Below are 24,532 nucleotides of genomic sequence, written 5' to 3' on the forward strand. Positions count from 1 at the left end.
ACTCTTCAATAACATACCTTTTGAGTAGAAACTTACATACATACACACAGAGCATTTTAAAAGCACCACAAACACTACACTGTAAAGAGGGTCTGACAAAAGGCTCAAGAGACATCTCGCTTTTTCCCTATTGACTGCATGGTAGGAGCTCTGACTTGCACCACTCCCTATTTAAGTGACAAAGGTCCATTTAAAATTTCCAAAACGGAAACAAACCTTTAAATTTAGATACTATATTTCCAGAGATGAGGCCAACAACATGACAAGATAGTACTCTGGTATGAAGGCAGATATTATTGTGAAACAGAAGGGAAGTCAAAAAGTCACAACCTGAGCTATGGACAGGAGGCAACCAGTTCCATACTCCCATGCCAGAAAAGCCAAAGCAAAACACACATCCTCACGTGCCTCCATACACATGCTGCAAGCCAAGGTGAGGGAATGCTGAAGGGGCTGTGCTGGTGCTAGTAGCACATCGCAGGCAGGACCTAAGTTCTGCCAAGAGATCTGCAACCGGTACTGTAAAACCAGCTTGCCGGACTTATGTATTTGAAAAACAAAATTTGAACCCTTTTAAGAGAAAAAAAAGGAAAATAATTTAAATTAAAAAAATCTAATTCAATTTAAAAATTAATTAACCATAATTAAAAATATAGAGCATTATATTTCTATGAGGGTCCAAATTAAACAAAACACCCTGAAAATCTCATGTGAAACAGCTTGAGCATTTACGGGTTTCTCATACATCGTATTGTAAAACAGCAGCCCATTCTTTTCAGAGCTGCAGAGGTAAGAGCACACAAATGATTAAACAAGCAGGTTTGACTGTCTTCCACTGATGAGGAATTTGTCAACATGGGCTCAGTATTTATGTGGAACCACAGCAAACACTGTATGACTGTAGGAGTCAAACAGCTGTCTGTCAATAAAGCTATTCTCCTCGCTGGAACATAATAGCATAGACTCAACATGACCCTCAGAGGCCTCTTTAAGCTGCCTGGCTGTCTCCTCCTTCCCCATCCCTCCAGAGTCCTTCACCAGCAAGCTCTGAATTAAAACGGAGAAAAAAAAAAACCAACCCACATATCAGAATCTTTTCTATCCATCTCAGTATTAAAAGTGATTTAACCCTGGGCAAGTCAGTCTGCATGCATGAGCCTAAGCTAAAGCAAAGTTAGGGAAAGACAGCTTTGATTTACAGCACGTGAAGGGCTACCGACAACCCCTTTCAATAGAGCTTGCAACATTAATGTAGCCAGAGCCACATGTGACACCCATTAGGGCCAGGGAGAGCTCCCACGCATATATTTCAAGGAAGCAGTAGATTCCCCGGTCCCACAAGCTGTCTTCATTACAAGAGTCTAATATATCAGAAAAGAGAAAAGCTCAGCTTTTAGAATGCATTTTTTATTATTCAGCCTTCAGTGGAAATGTCACCTTTCTAAAGCAAGCTGTTATCATGTGTTTCCCATGCCAAACACATGGCCTCTAAGGAGAGGGTTTTATCTCTACATTTTTAGTGATTTGTATTTCTCTTTCAAGGAGCTCCATGCCTTAAGGCACCTGAAATGCTCACAGCACAAGAAGGTAAGGTTACACGAGATGCTGCCGAAGAGGACATAAAAAAACAGGGCCAGGAGCCAGCACAGCTTCCGATGGCAGCCGCCTTACCCGATAATTCACCTCCTTCAGCAGATTTAATTATTATCCGTTTCCTTGGTTGGGACCATGTTCTCAAAGAAGCAGGGCGCCCATCAAGCACTGCCGCAGCATGACAGGCTGCGGCGCAGCCAGCACCACTGCCCCGGCGCCTGCCAACCAGCCAGATGCTGCCACATATTGGCATCTGGGGCCTGGAAAAGCAACCGTGGTCTCCGTTTGGCGGCAGATCCTGACCCCGGCAACTGAAGGAGACAAAAGGAGGATAGATGGGAGAGGGGGGCAGAAATCTCTCCTGACGATTTCACTGGTAAAGATTTAGACAAAAACCTATTGTTTAACCATTCTCCAAATGAGTAAGTCTCAAGGGAGTTGGGGGCGAAACCACACTTGGCATGTTCTAAATGTTGTCAGAGTCCAGGGTGCAGGGACAAGGGATTATTTATGAGAAGAAATAACGAGGAAACCAGATGCCTGCCTTTCTCAGCCCTCTGCACTCCAGTCACCCTAACAGGACATGTGCAGCACTGGTCATCAAAAACTTCTCAGCCTTAAACACAGGGCAGGTGCTAACTAGCTCTTCCCATCTCTGCCACTTAGCAAAATGCCCTCCACGCACTAGAGGGAGGCTCACGTAGTCAATCGGTGGCACAGCAAACACTGAGGGAGAAGAGTTGCAGACTTTGCCCTAACCAGGAGCGGTAACTGGATAACCATATTAACTGCACCCACCAGAAGGACAAAGAAATTAACACAAAAATACCTTATTTCTCTAACACTGAGGCTGAAATTACATGGATATGCTTAAAGTAGGAAAGCAAATAAGATCCCCATACCTGTTTTCATGAACTTGGCTTCTCTGAGTGAGCTGGGGTTGTTTAGCCTGGAGAAGAGGAAGCTGAGGCGAGACCTCATTGTTCTCTACAACTACCTGAAAGGAGGTTGTGGAGGGAAGGGAGCTGGTCTCTTCTCCCAAGTGACCGGGGACAGGACAAGGGGGAACGGCCTCAAGCTCCGCTGAACATTAGAAAAAAATTTTCACGGAAAGGGTCACTGGTCACTGGAACAGGCTGCCCAGGGAGGTGGTTGAGTCACCTTCCCTGGAGGTGTTTAGGGATGGGTGGACGAGGTGCTGAGGGGCATGGTTTGGTGGTTGATAGGAACGGTTGAACTCGATGATCCGGTGGGTCTCTTCCAACCTGGTGATTCTATATGATTCTATATAATTCTGTAATTCAAGGGTAAGCTTCTGACCCCAGCAAAGTCAATGGGGAAAATCCCAGTGATGTTAATGGGGCTGGGACTTCACATTGTGTGCTTGTTTTACCCTAGAAGGCTGATTAGGTCACGACTCTCTGCAGTACCACAGAGCACCTGCTGAGGTGTCTGCAAGGAGCCAGAGCAGCCAAGCCCCTTCTCACAGGAGCTCACCTCTTGCTTCGCATTCCTCGGTCTCAGCTTTGGCGGGCCTGGCAGGACACCATGAGGCACCAGGGGCTGGTCACAGGACACTTCTCTGAGGTCAAAGCAGGCATAGAGCTGGAAAGGAAGGAGCCCAAGGAGGCAGAGTAATGGGAAAGGATGTAAAAAAAAAAATATTAGATATCAGGAGAAAGGATATATTCCATTTGGCTCATGGTCCACACTGTTGAAGTAGCTATGCTCCATGCCTGGTTCATAAAGGAAGATTGTGAGCTGGCAAATGTCAGACCACAGTGCACAAGCAAGACCACCACTGGAGTGTAGCCAGACAGCGCCATGCTCTAAATCATGGCGCAGCACCAGCCCCTTCTGTGGAGGCTCCTTCTTCGTTATCCCACTGCTGCGCACAGTACCATAAAACTCTCGTTACTAGCATGCTGCCGGGGTAAGCAATTTCCAAACGCATTTACAACCCAAGCACTTTCCTTTTGTGGGAGTAATCCTCTCTCTGTTTTCATCCATACATGGTGATAACAGTTGTGTCTAATAATCCAGCCCAGGGTCCCAGCATTTTGGGGCAATGTTTCAGAACCAATGGCACAGGAAGGGCAAGAAAATCTGTGACTGGGGCTGAAGGATGTAGTGCAGGGCAAGGATGGAGACAGCTGAGCAAACCTAGAAAAATACCCTGGGGATAAATGGCCCAGCTCATGGAAAGGGATGGAAGAAATTGGTAGAGGTGAGGTTGTACCAAGGCAAAACGCCTCTATCTCCAAGGCAATCCAAAAAGAGGTTAGCAAGGCTTCACTGAGGACTGCTGACCCTCACATCTGTTCTTCCCTGGCTGGCCCATCTTTATCCAGCACCACCCTTTGCCAAATGGCTTGTCTAACTTATAGCCCCCAGAAAGACTTTTCCCAGACTTGCCAACCTTAGTATCTCAGCAGTGAAGCATCAAGGTGACTGCCTGCAACCTTCCCAGGAGGGTGCTAATTCCTCACAGCCCAGCATTGAACAGTTCCCCAGCCTTCCTGCCCGTCACGGTGCTACTGCAGCCCTCCGGCAGCAGCTCTAATCCTTCCTGGTGGGTCCCTGGGCCAAAACAATGGAGACAAGCTGCCTTTGGAGAAGGACAGCTTCTGGTCTGCCAAGAGGCAGTGAGGTCCTGTTAGGGCAGCTTGCTAACTTGTCACTCACTGCTGGGAGTCTGGAGCATCCTCTCTGCTGTGCCCCAATTAGCCTTCGCTGCCCAGGGGCAGGGATGCAGGAGATTTCACTACACAGCCCTACTAAGACCACTTCCACCACTTTACCACCCAGAAGTTGGGATTCTCTCAAAGAGCCCTCACTGTTCAGGCAGCAAGCAGCCCTCCACGGTCCCTGTGGCACAGGAGACAGCAATGTGCTGCCAGTCCAAACCACTGCTGCCAGCAGCAGCTGCTCGGCACCTTTTAAGCAAGTCCCATTTCCCCTCTGGGAGTTGGCTCTGCCACCTCTTCCCAAACTACAGCTGGAGCTACACAAGGCACCCTGCTCTGGGAGCTGCCTGAGCCCTTCATGCACGCCCCGTGCCCCGCTGCGGCTGTCAGCAGTCCTGGTGCTGTTCAGCCAAGTCCCTCACTCCCCCATCTCACCCCACGCACGTTCCCATAAGCAGGAGCTACGCCCCATTCTCAAGACCTCACCGAGGCAGCTGTTCGCCCCCAATACCACGGCAGGACACCCTCAGGGTGCAGCCCTGGAGGTGAGGTCACATGGAAAGTCCTTCGGTGCTCAGGATGGCCAAAGCCCCAGGCGCGGTGAGGTCCTCGCTGCACCCCAGCCTGCCACTTGTTGGTGGGCACACACTGATGCTGCTGACTGCAGGAGGGCTTTGGGGTGCTTTAGCAGGACCACGGGCTGGCTCACCAGCACACACTGGGAACCCCACACAGAGCACACGGCCAGGCAGCAGCTGGTAACCGCAGAGTTCAGCTCAAAGCAAAGCCCAGGCAGAAAGCACAAACCCGAAGAAATCAACAAATGTACTTTTTCATTTTATTGCTAAAATCCCTACCATAAATCTCACCAGAGAGGAAGCTTCTGTTTCTCCAGCTTCCTACTCAGTGTCCTTGAGAAAACAAATGAATGACACCACACTAAAAAAAAAAAAAAAAAGTCCCATAGTGGTTTACTTCGCACTTCCCTGTACCTTGTTATGCTGAGTGCTTCATTTAGAGAAGGCTGACCTCCCCAGCCTTCTTCATCCCAGTGCCCTTCGCTGCGGGGACACGCCAAGGAACAGGTTTAGCACTGGAGAGAGGAGCCGGGTGGATGTCCCAGCGCAGCTAACCCTGCCAACTCAGCATCCCAAAGGTGCACAGAGAGTCAGCGTGACAGTGACTGCTGTCTGAGGTGATTTTCACAGGAGATATAGGAGCTGTGCTACAAGCACAGAAGCTGTGAATACAGCCATTAAAAGCGAACAAAGTTATGCCCCTTGTATTTCATGAGATGCAATTTCTTCCGTAGGTCTGGGCAAAGGCCCTGGCTCACCTTGCAGCAGTTCTACCCAGTGCGAGCCTTCATTTTGTCTCCCAGTTTTATTTAGAACACAAAACACATTACAGAGTGTTTCAATGGGGTGCAATGAATTACTGCTTTGACATGTCCTAAGCGTGTTATCTGCCTTACGTGAACATCCACAGGAGAATAGGAAAATCTGTAGGTTTGTTTTACTGTGCTTTACATAGGATCTTGCTAATTCCTGTGAACAAAGTGGCACTGATTTGTTTTGCTATCAGCCATTAGGTGTAACAGAAGGAAGGTGGAACGGACTTTGCACTACTTAACAGTCAGCAAATTAGAGATGTGCTCCACAGGGCTTCTTAAGAGGCACCAAAAAGATGATGCATAGAGCACTTTACGTTGTAAAAGCCAAGGACAAAATGCATTGATTAGGTAGGAAGGATTGTCTTCAAGAATTAAACATAAAGTTCAGAAACTCAAGGTCTGAATCAGGGTTAGAAGGTCTTGTTTATTAAAGGAATAAATGTAAACACCAATACAACATAATACATGTTAAAGGGGAAAAAAAAAAGATAGAAGCAGGACTTTTTTGTGCAATTAACTCCAGACTGGGCTTCCTTTAGCAAAACCATTATCTGAGTCAGTGGTAAGGTTACAAAAATGTGTAGCATCTTAAAAGCTCGTTTCTGGCACGTCATCTTGCCAAGTGCCCCATTCCTTCTAGCTTCCATGATCTAGATTCCCTCACTACTAACATACTCGGAAAAGAAATATTTCTGTGCCATGAACAATAACAAATGCTTTGCAGTGAGAGTGACTGGTCATCTGGTTTCTGCTAGAACAGTGTTTTCATTCTGCTGCTCAGGGAAACCAGCTTGCGCTCCTGTGCTGTCTTATCCTGCCTTCACTTGCAACTGGCACATGGGCACAACCTGAACAAGAAAGCACTTTCAAGTAATGTGGAAATGATTTTATCTTACAGTTATCACCAGGCAAATGCAATGGGACTGATCAACACACACAACGACGTTATCTGGTGGCCGGGCTAAAGAGTCCCAGGGATGGAGTTAGGTGGCCGAGGGAAGGGAGGCCTCCCTTGAGCAACAAGCCCTCTCCAAAGTCACAGTCAGGGCAGTGCTGGAAGGAAGCTCTGGATCAGCTTGGTCTCCGCATTAGAGATTTCCGACCCGCTCAGCGCAGGAAGTTGTTCCTGTGGCTCACCTGAGGGAGTTCCTGTTATGAAGCCTGAGGGTGGTAGGTTGAAACACAGTTTCTGAGAGTGATGTAATCTTGGACAGCACTCCCTAGGCAGTGATACTAGTGACCTGGTTACAACCTGCAGTGTTGTTACAGCCCCTCTCTGCTGGCCTGGTGATCACAAGAAAGGGAAGAAAGAAAAAAAGAGGGGAGTGGAATAATTTAAAAAGGAAAAAAAAAGTTTCCAGATTTCCTTTGTTTAAGTGAAGCATTTTCCTTTTCCACTTTATTTGAATGCATCGACCTGGTGTCTAACAGATGGAGACTGTGCAGATGCACTTTTGGGAGTGCCCATAAAACACACTGCTAAAATACAAATGGAGGGATACTTTTTTTTTTTTTTTTTGAGTTGTAAATTTAATAAGCATTGCTGTCACCTCACTTTCCCAAAGGAATTTGCCCTTTGTTCTCCGGATAAAGCTGGGAAGAAGAAGAAAAAGGAAAAAAAAAAAGAGTGAGAGCACAGGGAACATTTAGGAAAAAACCCACAGATCCATAATCTGTACAAGCATCACAGTGTACAGCATTTGTACGTCGGGAACCCATACAAGAACGGCCGCTTAGCAGCAACAGCAGCGCACAGTAAAAATATTCTGCATGTCTTATATTCTTCTCGCATTCTCCAGACCTTTCTAACAAACAAACAGGTCAGCTAACTGGCTCCCGCCCAAGTCTTACCCACTAGGGTTTGCACAGAGATGTCACTTAGTCATTTGGCATGAGCAAATCCCAGGCTTCTTCCTGTTGGAGCAGCAGAGTGGGTGAAGGCTTTCTTTGATTTATTAAGACTATTAACAAACAGAAGAGTTTGGAAGCTTCCTCAAGCAGAAGAGCACGAGCAGAAAGGTTTTTTCCTGAAGTAGCAGCTAAAAATAGGACACTTAGAGGAAGTAAAGTTCATTAAGTGATAAAGTGGTGGCTGCAGTGATGAAAGAAGAGCTTTTCCTTTCATAATCTATACATATATTTAGCATTATGTTTTCTTGCTCCTTATTAGAGTGCCAAAGCAGTGTTTATCCAGCTGAGGAAAAGAAGATTTCCCTTTCTGTAGTGACTTTAATGTGTAGCTCATCAAATACAATGGAATCAAGAGTTTTAAACAGATATTGCCAGCCAACAAAGTACAACATTTGACAGCATTATTTGCCTTTTATATACTCTTTCCACAGCAGGAAATGATATGCCATTTTCCAGACACATTCCACAGTATTATGCAACAGCTTTCTTAATTTTTAATAGATTTTTTTTTAACGTGTCAACTTTCACATAAAGCATTTTAGTATTTTATTCAGCATATACTATTAATAAATTATTTGATCCTTCTTCCCCCCGCCCGCCCCCGAGCTGCACTTAGCATAGGGAAATGGTCTGTTGACACTATAAAAGATACTTCCAACTGGCACAGCCTATAGACACTTCCACCATCAGACAAAGCACTAGGAGTGCATTCCTGATTTTACACAGTCAACAAGCTGGGAGAGCTAAACATGCTGCCCAGGAGTTTCATCACAAACCACCCTTTGGAGAAAAGACTCACATACACGTAGCAACTTGCCATAAAAACAAGCTAGCACCCTGTACAAACAGTGATTCTTGTTAAGTGTTCACTTCTGGCCTGATTGTTCCAGTGTCCTTTAGCCATCGCGTCCAAATGGTTTGCAACATCCAAAGGAAGCAAGTCAGGGTGCTTCTGTGCCAGAGAAACTTCTCCACTTGACCTGAGTTTGTTCAGAGGGCACATACCTCTCATCTCAACAAATCTGCCCATTCTATAAGGGCAAAAAATGGATGAGATTTGATGTCTTCAACGCCAGCAACGCCAGCACCAAGACGCTCTGCAGGATTGAACTGCAAAAGCTTGATATAGGAAGAAAAAAATACATATGATTCAGTGAGTAAGAACAAAAACAACTGCTTAAAAGTTCCAGAAAGGTCTAAGGTAAGAGACATCCTACCGTTTTCCTGCTCTACGAATTACTTTCAAGAGTGCGAAAGCATACTTGAAATTCCTAAAATCCAGTAAATGGAAGAAGACTCCTTTCCTTGAGTCTCAGTGTTACAGTCTTCAGAGACTACTGATCACAGTATGCAATTCCCTGAAGCACTGCACACTGGGACTTCATTTTAAGTGTAACCTCATTTTAAAAAAAGAGAGCAGCAGGCAGAGCCTGCATTGGTAGAACTCTGGACATCGCATTTGCTTTAGGTTAACCTTTGCTCACACCACTGCGTTATGGCTACATCAGGGACAGTGGTCTGTAACTTTCCGTTGTATAAACTGTGAGCTGGTCCTAAAGTACCAGGATATTACAGACAGTACTCTATTTCCTGAAAAAAAAAAAAAAGTTTAATCCTACAAATGGACTAAAACTGAAAAATCAAAACCCCAGTGAAAGAAACAAAACAGTGTCAGGGCTTCATGGAAATTTCCTAAAATTCAGCAGCTCGTTTGGTTTTCAGTTGTAGATCACGTGCTGAATTCATGTGAAAAGGAAATCACAATATTTACATCTGTTAAAAGTTACCAATCCATATAAAAGGGAATTCAAAGGTAATACTCCAAAGAGACTAATAAAGACACACAAACATATTTTGAAGTTTTAGAGAACTGTTTATACTCTATTCAATTACAGCCAGTACAAAGGCATGATCTCTTGCTTGCTTTTTCTGCAACAGCTAATAGGATAACTTCTCCCAGTTGTCACTTGCAACAATGTGTATTCATATCTTAATGCACTCAACATCTAAGTGAGTCTACATCCATAAACATAGGCATTTACACATTTTAAGACGGCTCTGCTATTTGTAGTCATAATGTCAGATAGCAAAGGTAGCTCGGTGACAGTGAATAGTCTTGCTCTAGTATTTTCCACAAGCCAGCAGATACAGATGCAGCCAGAGTCTCCCTGCCATCTCTCAAAATACAACCAGCACCAGCAGGGAGAAAGTAAGCATGGACACTAATTTTCTGGAGTTTGTCCTTTCAGAAGAACTTTAATCTTTGAAAGCAGATGCAACACAACTGCAACAGATACCTATTGTAAATTCATGCTGCATATTTTGTTGGTAGTAAAGTCTGGAGGTGCCTGAAAAAAATACTGGGTGTCAAATACCAAACCAACAGAAAAAAAACTTCATCTTTCACCAGAAATAAACGGATCTCTGTTTTCATAAAAGCTGGCTAAATGAAGAAGGTGTTTACAAAAAAGTCACCTGCACTGGAAGCCACAGCAGGGGACAACATCTGACAGAGTTTTCTATATAGCTGAGCATTGATCCCGGAGAGTTATTCTGTGATGCTTTGACCTGCGTACCCTTGGCAGTGGGGGGAAGGAAAGTAGCAATGACAAATTACTATCCATGCCAAGAGAGCTTTCTTCCTTTTCCTGACAAGGCTTCCTCAACAATGAATGGCAGCTTCCTTGGACAGTCACACAACAAAAACGTGATTTACTAGCTCATATAGCTGAACCTCCACCAGACAAGTCACCATTCAACACTAGAAAGCTTAACCTAACAGGCACTGAGGTGACTGTTCTCTGGACTGTTATGGCCTTGTAATATATCTGCAAGTGGCAGAGATATATTTGCCACTTTAACTGCAAGTGGCAAAAGAGCCACTGTTCGGCATACTTTAAATTAGTCTGCAGCAAAGAATAATCCTGCACTGGCAGAGAGAGGTGGACCGGATGACTTCATTTGTCTTGATTTCTAGTCTTATTGGGAGGAATATTCCTCATGAAGTGTGGATTTGGTTTCCCTTAGCCATATGAGTCCAGTAGCATCTGTGGGTGAGGGCAACAATTTGCTACCATCTAACAATAAAATGTAGATTACACAAAGATGGGATTTTTCTTTAGACATTTCTCTTTCTACCTTTGCCAGAAACACGCAGACACATGCTTTCACCTTCTGTGACTTTATGTCACCTAGTCAAAATAGAAGGTCCTATTTTCATTTCCATTAATAGTTTCACAGTAGTGGCACAGAAATCAATCTGTCACTGGGGCTTTCGACTCACAGAATTTTCAGAATACCTTTCACTCATTTTCTTTAAGAATTATTTTTTCCACTCTGATCTGTTCAAATCTACATCTAAGTGATGCCATCATTCATGCATCCACTAGTAAGATACTCTTCAAAGCCAAACAACACAGTTCACATCTACCACTTATTCTACTCCAGTGTAATAGGTCAGATCCAGGCTCCACTTCCTAAGCTGGGTAAAAACTAAAAAGACGGAAGATAGCATCACCTGAAATTAAAGAGCCTGTACTACTAGTTGATTCTTTCAGTTTTGTGCCCCAAGCTAAGAGTAAACTAAAACTAGCAGTCAATACTATTCCCATTAGTTTGAAAATGGTGTTATCAGTCTGGAAGGTTGTCTGTATTTCAGTTTCCTATTCTGCCTTTTGTCCAACCTACTAGTTGTCTTTTTATTACAAGAGTAATTGTATTCACAATTTAAAGTACTTGTCTTAACAAATGGCATCCAGAAAGTTTTCTGGAGTACATCTACAGATTTTCAACCACACCGAGGTCATAAATTCTAATCGTTGTGTTACATGTTTCGTAATACTTAGAGCTATCTTGCTGAACTGGCATCAACATTTTTTGGTTTAATTCATTACAAATGTTTCCATGAACATTTAGGGTTGAATTCCTAAAATGTTCATACATCACCAGCAGGTGTTTCCAAAGCATTCAGCATTGGCCAAACTTGTTCTTTGAAGAAATGGCAAGACATTCTGGTTTTCTAAAGAGACACCTGGCAGCAGAACTCAAAGTTTCCAGACGCAACAAGACAGTTGGATAAAATTCATCAATGCTGACAAAAAAATGTACACATTCCTATCAGCAGCTTTCTGTTTTTACATTTACTTCACTAGAACAACTCCAGTAGGTAAGTATTTATCAGTCTACATGTGTACCTATAGAAAGCAAGTTTTCCCCTAAATTACCTGCTGAATCAGTGATCTGGCCTCCTTTGACACATGGTCTGGTATACTCAAAGAAGTGTGAGTGTTTATTCCTGATGGATGGCACTCAACCAGAGACTGTAGAAGAAAAAAAAAAATAATGAAAAAATGAAAAAATCCCCAAAGCAGGCAGATGCATTTATCAATTAAAAGACTGTTATGTTGGATTATCTCCTAGTACACATGTAAATTAACACATACAACTAAAATTTCAATGCTTCCTAGTATGAAGTACTGATCCTGTAAGGAATGTCTACAGGCACTGATGTCTCCCTGAAGATACAGTTTTAGAACATTTATATCTTAGCGCTTGTGCTCTATTGCCCAAACTTGAAGTCTGGGAATTTGGTGGACTTTGCTTTCTTCGTGCATAACTGTCAACTAATCACCAGTTTGATTAGGCTGAGCACTCTTTGTCTCAAAATAGTGAATTAATGTGCAACAGCAGCATACGGCTTCTACACTGTCCCAGGAAACAATACTGAAACTATTAGGGCAAACATTTTATAAATGTACAGAAGGAATGTTTCAGAACTTCGATTCCACTGTAGCTAAGAGTGCTCAGCCTGGGTTTTGGCTATTTTTTTTTTTTCAGTTCTGAGGTTGATACAGCTTTATCTGGTTGTTCTGCTGAAGCTACAACATGTTTGGTTTCTCTGGTTCAATGCAGACCAAGCAAACTGGGGGTACTCAGGTTAGCAAAGCAGATTGAAAAAGGCAAGCAAGGAAATCATAACTGGACACACCACTTGTGAGAAACTACTAGCCAAGAGGTCATTTTTTTTTATTGAGTAACTTGCTCCGAGCCTTACCTTCCCAGTGAGGAGTTCAAAAAGAATGGCACCCAGACTCCACCAGTCACAGGCTTCTGTCTCTTCCAGGATAGCACCAACCTCTAAAAACAAGACATTTCAATTAATATTTAAGAGGTCAGTTACACCTTCAAAATTAACATATATTTACAAGGTGACTGTTTAATGCTGACAGAACATATACTAAACACCAGAGAGCTTTCATTATGCCTGCAATTTAGTTAGCCCTTTAGCCACCTACAGACTCTATTGTTCAAACGCAGCAACACTATATATTTCATGCATAATTTGACTTTTCTGTGCATACATAGGCATTTTCACGACTTGTAGGCATTACAGTTAGGATTCTTCTACACCAGACCAAAATTGGACAGTGACAGACAGTAAAGCAAAATACTTTCATAGATAATTTACCCTGCTCAGAAGAGCTGGACTGACCAGAGTGGCCCGAAGTATCCATAAAAGCAGAACAAGGTAAGTTTGAATAGTCTACTGCATGCCTTATTTTTGTCTTAAAGGCTAGGATTCATAACTAACCCACACTGTTTTCTGGGATCACCATGCAAGGCTTTCCATGATAGCTTCTCTTGTCTGTTGGGAACCAGATAGAGATGCTAAATCTACCTCACATAGCCTAACCACAGCCAGGAACTGTGTATCACTTCAGCTCAGCCTAAATTGTACCTAGGTATGAAAAGTCATTTCCCCTCGCATCCAGCCATCACGCAACACTCTCTTATTGCTGTTCATGCACAAGAAACAGTGGAAAGGTGAGACGGGAGTTATAGAGCCCCTAGCCATAGAAATTCATATATACAATAGCATGATGCATGCAGAAAACCTGGCCCTCACTGACTCAGGCTTTAAACTATAAAAACTATTAAATACAAACACACCACACTGTGTGCTCTAAAACAGGCAGAAAACCAGATTGCAATGAAGATGAAATCTTCATTTTGACTGTCAAAAAAATGCAGGAGCTGCACTAAAATAGCTTTGGTGGCAAAAGCTACAGCAGCTTCCCAGCAGAGGACAATAATTAGCATATAGTCACATAGTCATTGCTGTGAAAAGCGTTGTGGCATGCTTGAAAAATCTTGCTCATCGTTTTATGGAGCTTAGTATGAGCATGGCCAAGGAGAACTACAGATGAGTCACACTCCAGGGTCAGAGAAAGGAAGGTGGTAGCCCCAGACCTCTCCAGATGTGGAGATGCACACACACGCTGAGTACAGGGATGTGCAGAGGGCTGCCCCTTCGGGCAGCTGCCACACAAGCTGGAAGATGTTCAGCACCTTATATGATTACGCTGAGGTTGCTGTTGCAAGAGCAACAAGGAAGAAAGGCTCAGAGATTGTTTCTCGAGGTAGGACATCCCTCATACTAAAAAGTTTATTATGATCAATGGCACTTGAATGCCCAATATATCGTTATAAGTGTACCACACGTTAGAATTCATTCCATTCCTTAGAGATTAATCCTTCGATCAGCATTGACAAACTTTTACAAAGATATAATAGCATCCATATGGGAATTGTATCAGCATAACTACATGTATTTTTAAGATCTTTTATGATTCCAGACAAGCATTCAGATGAAGTTGAAATTACAGTAAATTGAGAGAATTTGTGTGAAAATCAAAATCTGTTCTTGCAATTTAAGTTTACAGCCCTTCAGAAAGTCAGACCTTCTAGGAAACTGTCTTTTACAAAAGAAAAGCAAAAAACCAAACTCAAGCCTTTCCACATGAACCAGCTGGCAAAAGGTTTTCATAGCATATCTCACTGAAACCTACAGAATGGAAATGCCTTTTCAGTCCGATTGTGATTTTCTAGTGCTGTATGTTCCAATAACGTATATTCAAAAACAAGATAACGTGAATGGAAAGGAAAAACTAAAACCAAATACTTAAGGCTTATTTAGAGCAGAGTTTTCTTTCCCATGTAGCTTTAATCCTGTGGATACTGTAGACTGACAGAGCTTTCTTCCAAACAAGTGAAGTTTTTTTATATTAAAATATTTTTATTCCAGAACAAGGACAGTAAAGCCGAGAGTTAATTAAGGTTGACTAGAACATTCTCAGTTCCTATAATACCATTTACTTCTCCATATTGACACATTTTAAATTTTAGAATAATGCCACAAAAGAACTTAATCCATTCTTCCTCAAAGACATTCGGTGGGTATAGGCCTCTCGAGTTACAGCCCGATATTAAAAAATACTCTAAAGGTGAAATAAAGCATCATTCTGAGGACAGGGAAAAGAAATACTACAAAAAAAAAAAAGTAATTTCTGAGTTTTGGTGTTGTTTCCTTTTATGCTGGCAATCACAGGTGATAATCCAGTTCTTTGAATTATCCAAGTTACACTAGTTTCATTTACAGAATCATACACTGTTCATTATGGGATGTTGTTGTAACCTCACTTATTTCTCTGATGAGGAAAATGAAGACAGAACAAGAGTCAAGAAGTAAACTAGATTCCACTTCTCCAAAATCCAAGCCTGTATTTTCAGCTGTAAGAACATGCTCAGTATGTGCCAAGTCAAAACAAACGCCGTTGCAGATCTCTTAAGAGAGCAGCACTGAACTATTCCATTCACTGTTGACCATGACACAAGTGAGATAAACTGAGAACACTCAAGTAATGCAGATTTCTGCCCAGGCTGAAGGGCACTGGCTGAGCTCTCATGCACACAGTGGAAACTGCACAACAAGTCATCTGAACCAACACAGAACAGAAAACTAAAAAGTCAGTGGAGAGGAACATCTGGATATCCTTTTTACAAGAACTAAATTTTAGCTTAACTTTTCTGCTATTATCCAACATCTGCTTTCACGCTGCTTCCCCTAGGTCCCAAAGGCTCCTTACCTCAGCTTAAAATACCTGTTTTCCTTAAAAAAAAAACTAATAATAAAAAAAATCATAGTGAGTACTACAAATAAACATGTGTTGTTTACATTCCCTTACGTCAAACAGGTCACATTGCTCTGATGCAATACACTGATCATAATAAGTTCAGGATATCACATCAATATTACTGCATTTTACCTTGACTACACATCATAGGAAGATGTAGAAACTATAGATTCTGAAGTGCTTTCAAATGATACAGAGCAGCTAGCTAATGTAATATACCACATAGGGCATATGGGTTTTTTAAAGCTTTAATATTGCAATAAATCTGAACTACAATATCTGCCTTCACTAAGAAAACATTTTCATCTCAATCCATCAGCAAAGTAATTTAGACAATAAATGGTAGCAACCCATAAGCTTAAGTGAATAACATGGGTATATTTGTGCCAATTCTTTATTTCATGAACCTTGAAATCAAGGACCTTATCCACATTTGTACAAACATAACTGTGTGCGCATGTGCACGGTGTTGGTGTTTCTAGGACTAGCAGTGTCCAATTTGCAAAAAAAAAATATTCATATCATTCTCAAATACAAAATCCTTTTAAACTGGAGAAATAAAAAAGTAGAGTGAAAAAAAAAATCGGCAGCTCTTCCAACTTCACTGCAACTTTATTTGAAGGGAGAGGTTTCTTCTTTCTCCTTTCCCAATGCACGCCTATAGGACATCTAGCACCAAGTAGCACATGGCAACAGCAATGCTAAATTCCTGCATAGCAGCAATTTCAACTGCAGCCGTTCGGGTAACTAAAGGGAAGGAGATTTGTAAAATGCTATCAGGTTCAGACAGAGACAGGTGGTACAGGTAAACACCTTCACTACCCAGCACTGTCCTCCTTCCAGAGCAGCTGGTCTCAACTGAAAGGCCATTTCTTTATGGTTTCCATACTTATCTCAATATTTACATTATACACAGTAACACCTTACTTCCTGATAAGGGACACGTAGCTGACAATGCTCCGTATTTTTAAACAGAAGTGCCAATACTAAAGTAAAAAAAGCAGAACTTCACCTCTCTTGAACACAAATCCTCGATAAAGGTATTAACAGTAATACCAAGGCTGATTTTCTTATTCTTTCTACAGCACCTTAACCTGAAACACACCCTTTACGCTGAAGGATTTCAGAAGCTTTTACTACCACACCTCAAACATTTTCTAGCAAATACTGTTTCCTTCAGGGCTGACAACGGGGCCTCCTTAACAGCAGGCACAAAGAATAGATAACATAAAAGTAGTATGGCATAAAGGTGGACGTAGATAATGACTCTGCAATTCAGGCCAGAGGGCTTGCAAATCACCAAGAACAAAAACTTCATAGGATAAATTGTAATATCCAAACAAGTTCATCTTAAGTCAGCTCACAAGAAAACAGGCTCTAGGTAGAGATTCTGCTCCTTCAAATACCTAAATACCTGCTTTTCCTGCAGTTAAGAAGGGAATCATTTGACTCTTTGTCAAAGAAGAATTTGATAAGAATTTCAAAACCTGAGGGGGCCCTTTTCCCTTATGCCGTGTTTCAGGCAGAAACACCATAGCTTCAAGTATCATTTCTGCACTGATAAGAAAACAAGGAGCCCCATCTGAATTACCATCATGTACCTGAAACCATCAGGAGGAGACAGACTTTTCCAACATCCTGAAAACACTAGACACAATGTTTTCACTTTCTCTAGTCATTAAGATAAACAGTATTGCACAAAAAAACCATTAGAGTCGCTTCAGAAATTCTATTTACCTTACACTCATTTAATTTTAAAAGCTTACTATTTTATCATATTTTAATATCTATGTATGTAAAGAAGCATTTGCAGAGAACCACGTAAAATGAGTCCAACTTAATTTTCTCTAGGCAGACTCAGTCAGTCAAGATATTGTAAGATATAGTCACTAAATAACACATCACACAAGCAATCTAGCCATAATACTTTGCCTAAAATGCTTTAGCAATTTATAAAAGACAGTATTGAACCATATAGAGCTAAGTATAAAAAGTCCATCATGGTCTTTAAACAATCAAGTAGTGAGGCAAGACCAATGAACATCTGCTGAGATCAAATGGAGTATGAAAATAGGAAGTCTCATCTTAAAGATATGCAAAATCCCCTGAGCATCTACATTCCTTTTTGGAAGAAATTTCCACGTGTCACTAAAAAAATCAAATTAACACAGGGAACTGTGTTCTTTCTTCCTTTGTGCCGCTCCGTTATCAAAACAAAGCAAACACAAATTAACCTATCAGCTAGCTCCATTTATTTTCAAAAGGCATCTTCTATACTATCTTCACATTTTAGCTCTATCTGTTATAATAACAATTTCAAAATTAAAAAAGAAAATAAATAAAAAATGAAACTGACCACAGAGCTAAATTACAGTTTCTTCTATAGTTATTAAATGGCTTTTATGTCAGCCAGACTAAAATACCAGATATTTACAAATCAATGGCTTAGGTACATCTTACTTCTTACTCCAGTTAGAGTCTACGAAAAACCACAAGGACAGGTACTTCACCTGAAACTTGCAGTGTACTTACAGTAAGCCTGAGTGCCAAATCACATCAGCTTATTTTCTGCAAATACCTGATTCTCTCCCCAAACGGATGCTTTCAATTACTTACTCCACGTTCAAGACATCTTGCTATTTTGGGAGCAGTTATTATGGTTTTCTGTGGGACACTCAGGTGTCTTAGGAGAGCTGTACCACCCCAAATGCTTGTTGTAAAGTTGTTATTCCCAGCTTCACGATAATCAGTCCCTTCTCTGCAGCTTCAGATCTTTCCTCACTATTCACACCAGCCATATATTTTTCATGTTAATGTTTAGTCCTGTTTCCTACTGCCAAAGCTCTTCAAATAAAGGTAGCCCATCCTTCTGTCGTTGCTGCTCAAAGCTCATTCACCTGCCCTATTTTGTCCTTTCCTTTTTAGGATTATCCTGAGACATTATTGTCACACAAAAAGCTAGGATAGTGTCAGAGAGAAAATCTAGGAAGTCCAGTCCCATACTACAACCATAAGACCAGTCCACCCCTCAGTACCTCTCGGGGTCAATGGCACTTTAAACTACCACAGTTATTTTGCTCCTTAAACAATCTACTCAAATTAAATTACTATAATACAGAATAGCAGATGTAATGAGTGCCTGCAAACTCCTACTGAAAAACACATACACAAATAACAAGCAGGTTTTCCAGCATTAAATATCTATTTGGTAAGCAGAGGAAGACCATTTTTTCCTTATTCAGTATATAAAAATTATAGCATACAGGCTAACAATAGCAACCTACCAATTTTTATCTTCATGTCATATGTTTTAGGCTATCAGCTGCACTTCACATTGGTATTTTCAACTGTCTAAGACCAGAAGCGACATCTTCACTTGCAAGTGCAACAATCAGGCTGCACACCGAAATGTGTCAGGTTTTTCGGGGGACAAAATTATTTACTGAAAAAGCATGCTTGTTGCTTAGGTTTTGCATTGTGTACAATTAGTAGCAGGTTAGATAAAACCCAATATACCATATATTTATGTGTGGTTTACTGTGAAGGCTGGTTTGTGTAAATAAGGCTTGATTATAGCACACAGCATATAAAAGCATCAGAAAAATACGATGCATTACTGATGGCCAGTTTCCGACTTGTATTTTTTATGAAGCTAAGCTCCCTTTAGCTTTATGATCTTAATGAGGCATTCTCCAGTTTTCACAAAGCACAGTCTGGTGAAAACACATTGTTTGGACAAGAAAGAAAAAAGATTCCAAATACAGCTCAGTTCTGAAATGTTGTCCTCCAATAACACTACAGGGATGTGACAGAACATATCCCCATTGCTGGAACAAGAACTCAGAGAGTGTAAATAAAACACCTCATTCACGCATCGCATTTACACATGACATCAGAACAGCAAGGCACTTCTACAACATGACACTTCACAGGTTCGACAGAAAAAGTACCTAAAAATTTCTCTTTAGGAGTATATCTTCACCTTAATCTGTTTTATTTGAAGACAGCCTCGACTGGGCTGCAGCTGTAGGCACTTCGTTTCTCTCTCACAAGTATTAAGCATACTACGAAGGAGCATTTTTTAAAAAGTTACTGATTTGATTTTAAAACTCATTACTATCAAGGATGTAATAGAATTATTACTTCATTTAAAAGGTAACAGCTCCTTATATTTAAGATGACAAAGCTGGCAAAAATTATACTTAAATAACAGAAGGTGATCATTTGCATTTCAAAATTCATCTATCTTGCTTTCCCCTCAATTAGACCAAAACATGTTGATTCACAGGTTTGTATGTGTGTTTGTTTCTTTTTTAAACTTATTTATAGAGCAGAATAATAGCCCCCCTGCTAGGCTGGCATTTGCTCAAGTTTCTGTCCGTGTAAATTGAATCTGTTACTGGAATTTTCCCCCCTTCAGAATACCAAGGCACATTATCCAAGAGATAAAGAGATACATTGCTGATACTAACAGCCACCAGGCAGGTGGATAATGCAAGGGGGTTTTTGTTAGTTTTTGTGGGGGTTTTTGGACAAATATGTGATAAGAGTTCTCAGGGGGCATGGAGAGCAAAGGGCTGTTTAAACAGAAGTGAATCATTCTCATCTGATCTGCTAATAACTTTGTATTCAGACATCAGCTGCTTAGCACCCTTTACAACATTCAGAAAACAAAATTACTATAAAGAGGAGGAAAGTTAAAGAAAAAACACATAAGCCTCACATTAGTCACCTTTACTGTATTAACACAGCAGAAACTCTGAGTTACAAGTGCTTAATTTCTTCTTTAAAAGCAAATAGGTTATTCTTGGCCAAAACCCCCACAGTTTTACTTGAAGTGGTGTTGAGTTTATAGCGGATGATTTATAATCCATCATTTCCCTTGTGGGTTAGAGAAACAACATCTGACTTATCATAGGTGAACAGCAAAGATTTAGTTTGGCCATTAATCAAAGTATAGCACAGGCGCTACTTTTAAGCATCTGCAGATTGCTTTGTTGTTACAGTAGTTGGATCAGCATGAACTTTTTTTTATTGAGTAGAACTATGCAGGAGTGAAGAGAGTGATCCAGCTTTATCAACAGATTCAACGGCACTAAAACACACAACTCTGAGCTTCTGAGTGCAACTCTTGATACGCAAATTATTACAAATAAACAACATCTTCCGTCTCCAGTTCTTATGTGAAGTTAAGCAAATTAGAGCCAGCAAGTATAACAGCAAAATCCATTAATGGTATAATGCCACCTGCCGTCAATAGTGGAGAAGTGCCACTTCATGTAACAGACCAGAGACCTACTTCTAGTTCATGCACAAAAAGAATTGCTATTTCACTCAAAAATTATTATTTTGGTAGAAGGGAATGGTATGCAACTTTATAAGCTATCTCTTCCCCCATCTTCTTGACAATTCTTCATTTATAACGTTTGCATTTGTTTTATTATTTTATACATACATTGCATAATTTCTTTCCTACATATTCAATCATATTGCCTCTCTGTGTTTCAAAGGATAACAAGAACAAAGCAAGTCCTTGCTATTCACCATGGGAAGGATCTTATCACTGTTTCTGTACCAATACTACCTTGGCTTTGCTTTAAGACAAGGTTACCACTCAGAGTACTCCGAAAGCCTTAAACAAAATCCTAGATCCTGCAAACAAGCTCCATATAGTTAGACCTCTGTTCCCGTGAGTCTGAAAGGCTTCAATATTAATACACTATTATCCCAAATCCCTCCAAGAATTAGATTCTGATATATAATTGTAGAATTTAGATTCCATATTTTCCTTGACCCAATAGAGCAAATTAAAATTTAAATGTCATAAGGCACTTCACTTCGAAGTACTTGGTAACTTCTACTGCATGAAAACAACACTTGAAATGTTATCGATTAAAAAGATAAAATAGTTTCAAATACACTTTCATATCTTTAAAAAGCCCTGCAATATGATTTCTTACGTATTTTAAACTGAAGATATCCTGCAATTGGTTTAGCTTCCACATTCATCCTCTCATTTTTCTGCCTACAAAATTCGCTCCTCAAAAATCACTATGGAGAAAGAATTGTGTCCCAAGACTCACCATCTGCTCTCAGTCTCTAACACCAGGCCCTAAAAGGCAGTGTTTTGATAAAGACACCTTCCTTTTCTTGCATACCTTTAAATAACAAAACATTGAAACTATATAACGTGTATTTTCATATATCATATCCACATCCTATTCTATCCTCAGCTCTCCTGAAAATACATACTGAGCTATGCATGGAGAGAAAATTTTACAGCCAAGTTTCACTATATCCTTCAGTTCAGAGAGAAAAGGAGAAGGAAGGCTGAGTATCCAAAGGTAAAGCAACACAGCACACAATACTGTAAACACCAGGAAATTTCAAAACAAGACTCACTTTGAACCACTTTATGCAATCACTGTGTTTTAGTATGATAAGAAATCATAAGACCTGATAAAATTTTCTGAAGATCACTTGTTCATCTCTATACAACTGCTGCCTTCCCTTCAGCAGGAAAAAAAGTAAGCTGTGAAAAACAGTTATGATCAGTTTTAAAAGGCAACTTAAATAGCAAAGTCCAAACCTGCCAATTTCTCCTACTGTACTGAATTGAAGCTCAAGAATAATTTCAAAATCCTTATTCCAAGAATCACCTTGAGGAGCAATGCTGTCGTGAGAGACGTGGGTTCCAGGGACATGGTACACTCTTCAAAATGAAAAATGATTGCTCAAATAAGGTTTATTTTCCCACACCATCACAGCCTAAAGAAAGCTCACTAACATGACTTTTTTTTTAATATTGATCAAAATTCTACAGCAAGATTAACCAGCGGCAGCAGCCCTAAAAAAAGCGGCTTTGGACTCAGGTATACACTATTATTGAAGGTAACAGTATTATATCATTAGTCAGAATAGAATGGTACTTGGCTCCAAAATATATTTTGTACTGCTAAGTTATACCAAGTGTTATGCTCCTATGCAAGAATTAGTGTGAAAAACCAATACACTAAAATAAGAGTACGCTCTTAACATTACGATCATAAATATGAAAGGTAAGAATCATAGACCAATATCAATTCAGCCATCTTGCATATATATAATATTTGCATTTGCAAACTTCACCTTTTGCAGCATCATTTGCAGCTTGGGGTAGGGCAGAGAGGGCAAAGAGGAGAGGGCAACTTAACCAAGAAAAGTGTGAATAGATACCACACCTGTGCTGTGAGGTGGAAATAATGATGGTGCGGAAAACTTTATTCTTGCATTTGGGGACTTTCAAATATTATTTCAACTGCTCCCTAAACACTTAATTACTGCAGGAGTTGGCTGGTTGGGGCTTAGGGGGCAAAAAAAGCCTCTCTTTGGATCCTCATTAAAATACAGAAAAATTAAGCTTTGACTTTCACAGCTCATTAATGATGACAGGGTGGGAAAAGGCTGCACTTCCATCTTTGCTACTACTCAGCTAGGGACTGCTTTGCATGAGGCTGTGTTAGGGAGGCAGGAAAACACCTCTTTCTTACAGGACGTCATCTACGTTGGCAACCAGGACACATTTCTGCTGGCAACCAGAACACATTTCTATTTAACAAGAAGAATTGCCGGGATTCCCCAATTTTCTTCTTCATTAATTAAAGTGGAGTGAAGGTAGAACTAACAAGTTGAGTTTGCTTTGATAGGTCAAAAGAATTCTTTTCTGTAACACCTGCCCTTTTGACTTGCACCTGGACGGAAAATATTTCATTTACTATTTATCTCAAAAGGCTGGCATTCAAATTTTTGTTGAGATCTCATCACATATATTCACAGAGGGCAGTTCCTTACAGTATTTCAGTTGCTGGAGTAAGTCAGAGAATACATATCTGATGTCAAACTAAGTTCAGAATTTCCATTGCTGATAACTCTTATCTAATTTTTTCTGAGCACATTTGCAGACTCTGAGCTTGAAGACTACCTGCATGCTGAGTTGCAAAGCCCAGCTAGACCATGCACTCACCAGAAACAGTATGCTGGCATTTCAAATTCAGAACAGAAAGGAGAAACAGAAAATCTGAATAGCCTCCCAGTAGTCATTTCAACTCTAAATGTAAGGGTTTTAAAGCTAGCTATGAATTTTTTTAAAAATCAAGTTATAAGTAAAACACCTGATTCTTGGCTGTCACTACTATTTGACCACTGTATTAGCAGAAAATAAATTCTTAAAAGAAAAAGAGGGAGGACTCGGTTTCAAGTGCTATCCTTGCTATAAAGACCCAAGAGATATTGATTTTATCACCCTTATGATTGATGAAAGCAGTTCTAAGAAAAGAGCACTCTAAACTATTTCAAAGCCTGTTGTAGCTCATCAGAAATGTCAGAAGCAACTCTGAGCCTATTAGGGTTGTATTTTTCAAACTGCTATGTTTCCTCCCCCCTCCTCCCCACCCTGTTCTTTGCATGTATAATTTTTTGTATTTTTAGGGGTCTTAAAGTCATCTTTTCAATCTGCCTTTTCCATTATTTGCTCTTTTCAGTTATCAGGATGTACTCACACATAACAGATAACTGCAAGAGAACAAAATGTTTCTTAACTTTGCTTAACCAAGACATTCAGTATAATTACACTTTATGGAAATGATGTAACAAACACCACCACAGTTCAACAATAAAGCAGTTATGAGACCTCTAGCTTTTTAAGACATTCAGGAAAAAAAGCAAAGAAAATTCAGATATTGCACGATCTCGAGCTCTTTGCCATAAAGGCTCTGTGAGAAAATGAAAACTGCTAATCTGCTTTCCAAGTGAAACATTGTAGGTGATTGTTCTAACCTGGGGCACAGTACATTCTCTCTATGGCATCGTTGTCACAGGAATCTTCAACCTCCCTCCACCTGCTAAAATACGTTAGCTGAATGTGTCCTAAAAACAAAACGACAAGAGAAATCAAAACATTTTTCCCTTCCATTTTCTGCAGAAGTGAACTGTAATTA

At 40.7% G+C, this 24,532-nt stretch overlaps 1 protein-coding gene across 2 annotated transcripts in view; it reads right to left on the reverse strand.

The window, feature by feature from the left end:
- Positions 1-6,058: 6,058 nt before the first annotated feature.
- Positions 6,059-24,532, reverse strand: part of RPS6KC1 (ribosomal protein S6 kinase C1) — a 94,361-nt gene continuing 75,887 nt past the window's right edge. The window contains exons 13-16 of one of the 2 annotated variants that reach the window (XM_069852822.1): positions 24,372-24,461; positions 12,638-12,720; positions 11,808-11,903; positions 6,059-8,703 (exon numbers count right to left, since the gene is read on the reverse strand). In XM_069852822.1, coding sequence (XP_069708923.1) covers positions 8,593-8,703; positions 11,808-11,903; positions 12,638-12,720; positions 24,372-24,461 — 380 coding nt within the window. In that variant the 3' untranslated portion in view covers positions 6,059-8,592. The remainder of the gene's footprint in view (positions 8,704-11,807; positions 11,904-12,637; positions 12,721-24,371; positions 24,462-24,532) is intronic. The other variant, XM_069852823.1, reaches the window with a different exon arrangement.

Source organism: Phaenicophaeus curvirostris, chromosome 2 (assembly GCF_032191515.1).
Source record: "Phaenicophaeus curvirostris isolate KB17595 chromosome 2, BPBGC_Pcur_1.0, whole genome shotgun sequence".
NCBI lineage: Eukaryota > Metazoa > Chordata > Aves > Cuculiformes > Cuculidae > Phaenicophaeus > Phaenicophaeus curvirostris.